The sequence below is a fragment of the Lottia gigantea genome, assembly GCF_000327385.1.
Source record: "Lottia gigantea unplaced genomic scaffold LOTGIsca_145, whole genome shotgun sequence".
In the NCBI taxonomy this organism is placed as follows: Eukaryota; Metazoa; Mollusca; class Gastropoda; family Lottiidae; genus Lottia; species Lottia gigantea.
Genome location: NW_008707710.1, coordinates 98,956 through 111,228, shown reverse-complemented (window position 1 = coordinate 111,228; position 12,273 = coordinate 98,956). Strand labels below are relative to the sequence as shown.

Genomic DNA, 12,273 nt, shown 5'->3' with positions numbered 1-12,273 from the left:
CTTCTCATCATTTTCTAAGAAATCGGGCTTAATAATACTAACCATGACCTATTTCTTTTTTATGCTCACTAAGTGCATGAAAATACATGTTATTTTACCATTTTTAAGCTAAAATGTCGCTATCTGAGAAATATTTTCCGCCATTTTCGGTCAAAAACAGATTGTCAATACTCTAGGTTCGCTCCAGCTAGATTTTTATCCAATCAGCTAGATAAACAATAAACAGCGTAATGAGGTTTGCTTGGAAAGAGGCCATGAGATAATTTCCCAGAAATCCATTCGCCAACCTATAAATAGTTAATTCAACGGGGGAATCCTTACTTTTACAAATATTGTGATAAAGGATAGCCATATCAATGGATAACGGTAAGACTAAGTCTTTTACTGTTATAATATACATAGTGATAATACTATGAAATCAAAAATAGGGAAAAGGGGAAATTTTAGGTTTTTATTTAACTTTTTTATTTTCAATTTCGGAAAGCGATATAAAAAGGCTTACCTTTAAGAAGCTTAAACTCATTTATCTTTGACTGTTGCATGCAATACATTAACTTTGGAAAAGTTTTGAATGTTAGTTATTTTTTAGATTTTGAAAATTATGCTTAAGTTGAACGTTTGACTTAATTCGTTATTACTTAAAAAGTGTATCTGGATTTGTATTGCGCAATGGAAATTTTATAAAATATATTGAAAGTTTTCCTATAACTTCTCTTTATTTGTATGCAGATATCAAAGACTTTAAGTTTATTGAAGAGTACAATTCCATCATAGAAAACGAAGGCGCAGACATGGTTTGGGAATACGATCACACTGTAAGTACAAAAACTTGTTACCTACCATGAACAAAAAAAACCAGTAGAATCCTTTCAAGATTATCACTTATTTTTTTTTTGTAATTTCGGAAAAAAAAGTTCGATGTTTGATGCATAATCAGATAGGTTTATCTTTCACTCAAGAATTACAAGTGATGCTTTTTCGTTAAGTTAATCTTTACTTATATCGTTCGTTTCATTTGTCTTTTCTAGGTTCCACAGTTTCAGAACTTCACCACAGCCGATGAAATGGATTATCGTTTAGATAACATCACCAGACACGACGAGACCTTAGATTCAATTCTGCAAGTTTGCAAACAGTCGCATTCCAATGTCACTTTCGTCCCAGACGCAGTCCCTGATGTCACAGAGCAGTTACCAAACTTAGAAAACAGTGATATCAAACAATTCCACGACTTAGATACACCTTTTTATAATAATCAACCTAGTCAACATATTACTTCGTCCTTCACCCAGATGGGAGCGGTCAGAGAAGGAGAACCCGAAAATATTCAAGATTTTGAAAAAATGCTAGTGTCCGTCGTTAAAACAGATATTCGTAAAGAAGCATTGTCCTTGAACATTAGCGAAGGTAAGCAATAACAATTAGTTTGAAAATTGTTCAACGTTTGAAAGTATATTAATGTTTACTCCCGGGCGAAATGTCGTCTGCTGATATATGAATTTCGTCTGCTAGATTAAGTTTAATGTTTTCAATCTCGTCGTCTGCTATAACTTCATTTCTATCTCGTGTGCTCTATACAATGTATATAACAACACCAAAATCGTCTATATACTCTTACGAGAACTTTAATTTCTAAATGACAGAACTTCATCTGATTTCTTTTCAAAACCGAAAGTCTGTAGTTAATAAATTGTTTTTTTTTTTACTTTTTAGATCCAACGTTCTGGGGTGTTAACGATGTTCATAAGTGGATTGATTGGATCTGTAGAAAATATGGTTCAATCAAACCCAATATGGACTTTATCCGAATGAACGGAATTAGTTTATGCATGTTATCAGAGTGTGATTTTGTGTGCAAAAGTCCTGAATCCGGATCCACCCTTTTCAATCAGCTGGAAATCTGGAAAAATGGTAAGCTTTACATTAGAATCTATATACATCAAACAGATCATAACAAAAATATAAGAGAGTTTTACTTCTTACTCTTATGTGATTTAGGAATAGGTAATGAAGATTGGTGATAGTTAAAACCAATCTAAGATAGCGTTTTTAACTATTTACAGTTGCTATTATAGCGTTTTTTTTAACGGTTTGAGATTGCTATGATAGCGTTTATAACAATTTACAGTTACTTAGATACCATTTTTGACTATTGGCAGTTACTAAGATAGCGTTTTTAAAGATTTACAGTTGCTACAATAACATTTTTTTTAAAAATATTCTCAGTTGCTTATATAGTATAACGTTTTTAATAATGTTTTTGTTATTTTTCAGCTTGCAGATTAACAGATTATCCCAGTCATCAATCAAACATTCCCACACCAGTTTTAAACGACAGCGTATCATATCATCCCGTACCTTGTGTTTCCCCCTCGCCTAGTTTAGATAGTTCATGTTCTTCTGAAGATTCCAACTCATCTAGAAGTAAGTAACAGTGAATTGACAAACTGAATATTTTGGCCTCATGCCACAAGTCCCGAAAGGTTATTAACTCAACGAAAGTTTTGTCATTAGAATTATTGCCCGATAGACATAATGTATTCAGATGGAAATAGGTATTTGTTTATTTATAAGAAAATAGGCTAAAGTATTATCTGACTGACTAAATAAATCTTTATGTGTTATTTTGTTATAAATTGTCGTCATGCATTAATGTCACCTTTTGAGACTAATGTGTTCACCATGTGACTCAGACTGAAAAAAAGTCATTGACCGCATTTTTAAGATGGGAAAATCCCCTTCTAGAATCTTCTCGTAGTTTCGAGATGAGATGAGTAAACATTTGATGACGTAGTAAGTAAATAGAAACTGCTCGAATTTGATAAGACATTACTTAATTAGTATCATTGTACCAGGAGGTTGTCACGAATTACATAACCTTCTTGAGGACAAGTGATCGAACACACCAACCCACAAACAATACAGTTACCATTGTTGAGGTTACAACCTTACTTATGTTCGTTTATTTCATCGTTTCAGGTCATCACATTTCCACACCTTCACCACATAGAGGACCAGCTCCCCGACAAAGACAAAATATACCTCTCTGGCAGTTTATCAAAGAACTTTTAAAGCAAGCTGACAAATTCGGCGATTGTGTCAAATGGCTCGATCGTTCTAGGGGTGTGTTTAAAGTAGAAGATTCTTCAAGACTAGCCAAAGAATGGGGCCTTCGTAAAAATCGACCAAAAATGAATTACGACAAATTAAGTCGGTCCATTCGTCAATATTATCGCAAAGGAATCATCAAGAAGACTGAACAATCCAAACGTTTAGTTTACCAGTTCTGTACGCCTTATTTATAGATTCTGGGGGCCTTTTTTCGAAAAGACTATTCTTTTTTGAAAAAAGTTTGTCGATGGATGGCGGTTGATAATGCAGCAAGTTGAAAGAAGTTGATTTTGGGATCGTTTGATCAAGACATACAGAAGTCCGACATTTTGGAAGAGAGGTGTAGGCAAGAACGCCATTATGAAATATATAATGCTATATATTTCAATTATCTATATTTTAACACGACATTATTTGGTTCATTCAAATTGAATTGGCCTTGCGTCTAGTGTTGTTAAGTTCTATGCATTTACGGTTGATACGTAGACAATTTTTATTCATAAATCCGCGAAGCAAAATACCATATATATGCAAATTGTTTATAAAGACATATATAATATGCAAATTTCTTGATTTTTGCAAATTTTTCACAACAAATGGTGAAAGATATTATGATTGGTATGCACATTGTTTCAAATGACATGCTTAAATATGCAAATTGTGGAAGCAATATTAGATTGATATGCAAATTCTGTTTTTATCCAGAGTTATGATATGATTGACCATACAACTAATAAAGGGGGATAAGCAGAAATGCAATTGGGTGCATATGTATCTAATGAATGCTACCAATAGAGTCTATTTAGAAATGGCATCTTACAAGCTTGGTTTGAAAATCACTCTAAAAGAGTCCATCACAAAGCATAATTGAAACACACTATAGTATGTTTCAGATCTCTATTGAAAGAAGTAGTACATACTCATCTTATGTCAACATAGTCATTTGATCATTTTATCGTATTTCTTTAAAAGAAATGTATTTATTTATTGTTTTGTCTCATATACATTGAGAGCATAATGCTTATTATTTTTTTATACCATTTTGTTATTGGTTCATTCATTGTTCAAACTTAATATTTTATTCAAACATTTTCTTTTATATATAAATCAATAAAATTCTTTGCTAATTAGTTTTCCGTATTTTTTTTTATATTCATTCAATCTATGTAAAAGTTCAAGAGCTGTGTATTAAAATTTTGTTATTGGCAAAATTCTTCTCCATACTCCAGTCGTAGTCTATCAATATTTCGTATACATCCACTTTGTAGTTGTATTCCCTTAAAATATCGATTTAGTCTACCAACAACAGTACTAAGAAAAAGGTATCATTTCAAGAAAAAGGTAATTTGGAAAACAGGATAGAGCAGCTTGTCTCAACCCCCCAAAAAACTCAAAAAATCACACTCACGCCCTCACACACAACAATATTGCAGTTTTTTCTTAGTATGTACTGCTTTGTATATCCATGTATTTACAATCCTATTTTCTTCCACACTACTTAAAAATATTGGTTCAATACTTTTTCTGTTCTAGTCATTTGATTCTATATATTTGGTGTCGTTTTGAGGATAGAAAAGCCAGCACTAAAAATTGTGATTGTTTTTATCGTAAATTGATTTATAATAAATTGTAGATTAACATGTGGTGTAGAGTTCAAACTAAAAAATCCATAAAAACTAGCAAGTACTTGTGTATTAGTGAACTATGCTTGATTAGTTTCCAATACTAGAAATTTGTGTTATCTGGTTAGTATTTAGTTTTTATTTGGTCAAGAAAAAATGTGAATATGACCGACATAAAAAATTATTAAAATGGCCAAAACTTTTGAATGTACCTGGAGTAGAAGAAAAATTGAAATTATGTGGTACAATAAATTATGGCATGCCTCATGTGAATTGTCTCCAGAACGCAAAATAATTTGACAATGAAATTTTAATATTTATGTAAATATCAGATCAGTATTCTGATCAATCTAACAGAAATTGGAAAAGTCGAAAGTTTAAGTAGATTATTACTTGATAATGATAATAATAAAATCTTTAGTTTACAGGGGTCAGAATTAGATTCAATACACAAGGACATAGGGGCGAAATTAATAATCATTTAAATGGTATTATTTCGTTTTTTTGTGTGAAATGGCTCGAAATGTAAGAATCAAGCTGCCTCTGACAGGTCAATATGTTAGTGTCTAAATGAAATGAAAGGAAATGAAATGAATGGAGTTTTACGCCCTACTTTTCTGCACCATGTGTTCTAATGAAGACGGGCTACGCCTTGCTGGGTACAACGAAGGAATTTTCCAGGACAGCGGCATTAACCTGCTCATGTTTGATTTCAAGGGATCTTTAAGGTACACAGCCTGTTGCACACGGTGCCTCGGTTTATTGTCCCATCCGAACGACAAGACGCTTTTTCCACGTCAGCCCTTCTTACCAGTTTCACTACTTAAAGGGAAGTAATCCCATTTATTGTTGTCATTTTACGTCAATTCAGACTGCTTTCTTGTTTCGGAGAGTATCAGGCTATTCCAGGTGATATAGTTTTGTTTTTTTGCAGTGCGTTCTTCGACTTACTATCGAATGTTAACACTTTTTGCTACCGAATGTTATCAAATTAATGCGTCTTTTCACTACCGAACGTTAAGTCGCTTACCGACTTTTAACTACCTAATGTTAATATGCTTTTTTCGCTGAAAAATCACACTATGACTTTAAAATGCAACGTTTCGTTGTAACGTTTCGCCTATGTATCAGGTCGGACACGCACAGCCTCTTTACCTCACGGTTCTAGTTATATATGTTGTTCAGATGTTCAAATATTCAACAACAAAAAAACCAACATTGGTAATTTTTTGTAGGACTTTATAACTACAGCTTTGGCTCGCTTGTTGTTTAAATGAAGTTTACAAGTGTTTTTGATGTATTATTCGAGTGCCTTGGTTAATTATTTGAATTATCCCATGGAAATTTCATATCCAAAGTTGAGGTAAAAGCAAAATCTTCAAAAAAAAAAAATGTTTTGTTGTGCAATATGTATCCTCAGGATGTTTCTAATTACATATTGCAATCTAAATTTGCAAAATGATGTTGTATGAAAGATTGATGATCCATTATCATAATTGATAGAGTGAAAAAGGAAACAATTTCCAGTTTAATTCAAGTTATTTCAAACTGAGACAAGACAACCAAAATGTATTTTGTACTTGGAACATATTTATATTGTGACTTAAATCGAAAAGAGCAGGCTAATGCCGCTGTCCTGGCAAAATTTCCCTCATTGCACCCTGCATGGCGTTGCCCGTCTTCATTAGACCACATGGTGCAGAAGAGTAGGACGTAAAACTCCATTCATTTCATTTTCATTTTTCATTTGTAGTGGTTTTCATGCTTATTTCCATTTACTTCCCTTAGAATGTATTTTCTTCTTGAAGCTTTGTTCAAAGAATATGGCATTATTATCTAATATAAGAGGACTAACTAAATTTAAAAATTTGGCAGTTTTGAAACCATCAGCTTAAAGTGCGTTTTATTACAATGTAAATATGATATAAATGTGTTGATATACTCCCATCATTAGAATAAGTGTTTTTAAACTAAGGTCATACGTCTTCGGAAACAAACTGATCCCAATGCTATCGAGGTATTCCAGATTTTGGTTCTCACTAAAAAAGAAATGCACTATGTGAAACGACTTAACAAAATGTTTGAACAATTTGAAGCGACCAGGAACCGAGCAGAAAAACGACTTTCAACTTTTTCAATTATTTACCCATTTTAAATATGGAATTTAGTAGATAGTTAGTATAAAGATAGGGCTCAAAGCAGTCCGGCAAATTTGGTCCTACCTGTTCAGCTGTGATATACGGATGGGTTACGTTCAGGGCCTCGATCCATTGTTACATCGCTAGTTTTTGTCATGGTGAATATTCAAAAACTCCCGATCCAAAAAATATCCAAAGTGATATTTTATGCCTGGTGCTAAGCGTGTCGATATCCCATCAACGTTTCATTACCAAGGAAGATTTACCGGGCAAGGTGTCTAGAATTATCTGTGATTGAATGTTAAAATGACGACTCGTCAATTTAAGATACTCTGTTATATATACAAAAGACATATATTGAAATAGTGAGTAAAATTCCTAGTTCGAAGTATTTTTAAAGGAATTATGCTGTACATTTCTAGTACCTCTGAAGACTATTGACATATATTCAAGACTAAAACCAACCCTCCAAAAGGGCACCACTGTCCTTTTAATATGACGTTATGTATAGTTGACATTCTCTTTATTGGTGTTACACTGATTCCATCTACCGTATAATCAAAAGATACCTCGAACTTGACATTTCTCGAAATACCACAACCCACACTGCCCTTTTAATAAACCAATCTTAATAGATGAGACAGCTCAACTCGGAATTAGATTTAATTCCATTTTTAATCAATTTTCTCTTGATGCGATGTTGTATTGATTTCAAGACAATCCAATCAAGGAATTGACTTCTATGTTGATAAGTGATTATGGTCACGTAAAGAACACAAAAATAAATGAGGATTGAAGGTATCGCCGCATTTCGGTGCTAGCTATTGTTTGTTTGGACAGCCGAGAAACGGATTAAGAGTACATGCTTCTGTGACATTTCTCTGGATTTATCGGATATTCCACCACAGACAATGAAATTAGGTAACAATCTCATATTTTTACTTAAAAAGATATTACTGACTTTAATAAGGTTTTTTGATATTACTCGACTAGGCTATAAAGTGGTTATGTCTAGCAATAAATGTTACTGAAACTGTTCATAAGACTTATTAACTATGTGTTATCGTAAAAAAAGTTTCTGTTGTAATTTTTTATATGTGTAACAAGGACAAGGAGTTTTCAAACACTTTTAAATGTTTGGATCTGAAGGATTTCCGATTTTTATATAACTTTTACAGTACGATTTTGTGTTAAACAGGGCTAGATATACAAGTTGAAAAAAATATGAAAAATGAAAATGCTAATACTTATATTAATAAGTGGCTTGGAAAAATACCAGTTTGTCTCACATGTCCATAATTAATTCATTAGAAGAGAATTACCAACAAAATTATTCCAATGGGTGACCGATCAAGAAAGTTCAAAAAGTCTTTTTGGTTGATGTAGACCGTACATATAAGGACATTTATGATTGGTTAAAACACTTAATATAATATGCAAAATGACATGATTAAGAATACATGAGAATTCATAAGAAACACCAATTAATCATATAGTTTGCTTAATTTGACACTAAAAAATAAGGAACCCTATCTTTAAGTATTGATATACATGTAGCTAAATAATGTATAAAATTACTCATGCATCTGAGAACAACATTATTTTCGCAAAAGTACAAGAAACTTTTGCTTTGTTTGAAATATTAATACTTTATATTAATCTTAAATTTGATTTGATATAAGAAGGTTTAAGTAAAAAAGTAAAAAGAATGATAAATCCAATTGTCTGTGTTTAAGTGAACCCACTTAAAACAGTCATCCACTTTGGTTTGGTTAAAACGGCTAAATTTGTTTTATCACAATTGTTAAAACAGTCCGTTGAAATAATAGATTTTAAGTGGGCTTACAACTAAAAAAGATATCAGTGTTTGTATTTGTCGTTATTGTAATAATTACTAGATAGTCCTAAAGTGACCAATCTAGATTTCAAATGCAAAAACTATATTAAGTTGGACAGTAACAGTTGCGTATGTTTGAGAATAATAAAAGTGGTCATGAGTTGCGAACGCAATTCACAACTCAGTTACATTAGAGTCGCGCTCGAAACTTGTGACCACTATTCTTATTCGGAACAATACGCAAATGGTGCGAGGGTCACTTATATCGTATTCAGATGAATTTTTATCAACTAGCCTCCGAATTTGACATTTGCAAACAATCTGTACACAGTTAAAAGTGTCCAATTTTATTCTGAATCAGGATTATCCGTTGTAATCATTTCACAGTTTTCGCTTTTCACAAAATGAGCCGTGTTGAAAAAGGTGGTTCATCTTTGTAATACTTTTCATGCGTCGTTATTCGAATTTCTAATAATACCGAACTTTTCTGTTCTTATTTTGTCCATTGAAAATGTCCTGATTTATTAACTTTATATAAATTTTAGTCGCACAATGGTTCATCTGGACTTCCTGGTGTTGCGGTGTTCTTACATCAGGTAAATATGTTATGTACATGCGAAGCCCCCTTTCCCAATTTCTTTCTAGTTTTTGATCATTAGCAGGAAGATACGCTTCTGAAATGTGCACAATAATGTGTTTTTTCTCTTCGGAAGTTGATATCTATTATTTTGTCTTTGATGAGTATTATGATCTATCAACGTTTGAGTGATATAAATTGGTTAAAATATAGACTTATTATTGCTGTCGCGACGATATTGCCAACCAAACAAGACAAAGTTTCTTTTCAGACCATTTGCTCATTCTTTCGGGGTTGAGGAGCCATCGTCTTTTGTACTTTTGAGATGACTTAAGATGATCGATGTTATATTTCAATATTCCAGTTCTGGACCACACTCATGGAACGACATTCGTGTTTATGGCACCGTTTTGCGACGAGTACTTTCCTGTCAACGTTGTGGTCAGATGGCGATATGGTGCCAGGTTTCGGACAGTGGTCACCATCAAAGGAACCTATAAGAAGTTTATTTTATCAATGGGTGAAGAGTTTCCATTCACTCGACTGCCATGTAAACAACTGAAAATGAATGGAATTACATATTCTGGTAACTAGTTGTTCATTGTGATTCAACCATATTGACACTTGAACGCGAGATGTGTATTCATCGCACATGAATATATAATTCTTAGATATATTAAGATGACGATGGTATTGGCCGAGTATATATAGACGAAACTTCATCAAATACCTTTTGGATAAGAACTTATTTGCAAAAAAAGTAAGCTCATTTTTAAAGTTATAATTGAAATTTTCAATCTTAAACATATTTTACCTTTCAGGTGCCATTGTTGCCACATCTAAGGAAGACATTATGGTGTACGTCCAATACAAGCAAGATAACTTCTTGGTGTTTCCAATAACATCATTGTCAAAGCAGTACATAGTCGTGACGGATCTTCCTAGTTATATGGACAAAGCATTTCTAGCTATAACGACCCCAAGTAAATCAGTGGTACGAATCAGAATTCCCAGAGACATGAAAAGCTTTGTGGTGTTTAATGAAGGAAGGTTTTACCCTGGTGAAACCATCAGTGTTTCTCTAAGTCGTTACGATGTTCTTATGATCGACTGTGAATGTGACTTAACTGGTGTGAATGTGGAATCTGATACTGGAGTCGTGGTTGTCAGTGGGTCTTATAAGAAATCATCAACGTTGGTGATCATCGAAGAATGTCTTTCAGCGGGAGCCTGGGGAAAACATTTTGTATTACCTATAGAGTTTTGGATGAAGAACGCCTCTTTGAAAATCTTAGGTAAGCACTGCCAAATATATGTAACAGCAACGAATCTTACACATGCAAAATCATGCAAAACAATTTGACATAGAAATTCCAAATGACAGTAAAGGCTAGGAACATGAATTTATTCTGGTTCTTTCTTTTTTCAGGCAGAAACAATTCCATAGAAGAACTTCATATTTCAACAGACAACCAAACAGAATCTTACCAAACAACAAATGGAATATTTTATTTTCCTATATATGCAAAGGAATATATTTATGTGCAGTCGAAATCCCCAATTTACGTGGTGTATACGTTGGACGTCATACTTACTGATAAAACATATACAATGTCAATACTAATAAACGGAGTTCCCTTAGAACAATTTCCAAAGTTTCTATGTGATTCTTTCTCAACTCCCACTGGTGCAACGTGCTTCGCGGGAATTGGAAACGGAACTCACTTTCAAAGTATGTTTTATCAGCCCGTGGAGACTTCTCAAGATGGTGATTGGTATTTTGTGATTGTTCAGAAAGACACGGGCTTAGTGACGATTCCAAAAACCAAATACGTTTGGTCCCACTCTCTGCGTCTGTCAGAGGAAGACCGCAAACGCTTCATATACTCAGGTGCATTCAGACAATCACATCTTTATGATTCGTGCATTATGGACACATCGGCTCATATAGCAGTCAATGACGGAATGGATAACGATTGTGACGGGATTGTGGATGAAGAGTACATCAACAGCAAAGATGATGATGTGGACAACAATATTGATGAAGATACCTCATCCAATGATGCTGTGTGTGTTGTGGATTATAACTACGGACAGTCTCCAAAAACTTGGATCCTTCTTTCAAATCCAATGATAGCTATCTTAATATCAATTATGATTGCTGTTACTGGTGTTGGAGCATTTATAGGAGGTAGTGCTCTGATTGAAATTCTTCAAGGAGGACATCCTACACGACCATCTCGAGTTGAACCAGTGGAGTGAATACAACTAAACCACCCTTGTAGGCTACAGAACCTTTTTACAACAAATTTAAAGGCAATGGCAATCATAAGAGATTTTTGAAAATTTATTCATATGATTGAAGAAGAGTTTTAGGGGAAGGTACGGTTTGAATCTTCCAAATGGACAGGCCTAGGATGGAACAAATACTTTATTTGAAAAAGGATTTTTTCAAATAGATAAGTGAAAGTACTCGGACCGTCGTGAGTACATTTAGGTCAACGCGAATTCTAACATCTGTATATTGTGATCATTTTTATTAGTTTTCATTTAAGAAATATTTTGATCAGGAACATGTTTTTCGGAATTTTAGCTCTTATGTGAATCACCTTGGCATACTCAAGGATCTTGTATGATGTTGTTGTCTGGAATGTGAACATTTCTGATAATTAGGAGAGCTGACATCTAGTGTTAAACCACAATAGGGTGTCACCATTACTCCAGACTACTTCATCTTACTTTTTATCACTCGATTTCCTATGACATTTCTTATTCATAAATCTTGAATGATCACTCAACGTAATCACGAAATTGATTAGAAATTTGTCCTCTTTTCGAACAATTTTTTTTTCTCTATATTTTAAAGTCCAATTACTAGTTATCAAGTTAAGTTGACTCTTTTCTCACTGAGCTGCTTAAGAAAATCGGATAGATAGAATAAAGATGAACTATTCTATTCTTACGCCTAATTAAAGTTTACAGACTCTT

General features: G+C 33.4%; 2 protein-coding genes across 2 annotated transcripts; both read left to right on the top strand.

Moving 5' to 3' along the window:
* Positions 1-2,954: 2,954 nt before the first annotated feature.
* Positions 2,955-3,305, top strand: LOTGIDRAFT_140186 (hypothetical protein; the record flags this gene model as incomplete). Its single annotated transcript, XM_009050116.1, has 1 exon — positions 2,955-3,305. One exon carries the CDS (start codon positions 2,955-2,957, stop codon positions 3,303-3,305), a length of 351 nt encoding a protein of 116 aa, XP_009048364.1.
* A 5,807-nt stretch (positions 3,306-9,112) lies between these two features.
* Positions 9,113-11,547, top strand: LOTGIDRAFT_172933 (hypothetical protein; the record flags this gene model as incomplete). Its single annotated transcript, XM_009050115.1, has 5 exons — positions 9,113-9,131; positions 9,254-9,304; positions 9,650-9,871; positions 10,107-10,580; positions 10,715-11,547. 5 exons carry the CDS (start codon positions 9,113-9,115, stop codon positions 11,545-11,547), a joined length of 1,599 nt encoding a protein of 532 aa, XP_009048363.1.
* Between the last annotated feature and the right edge of the window lie 726 nt (positions 11,548-12,273).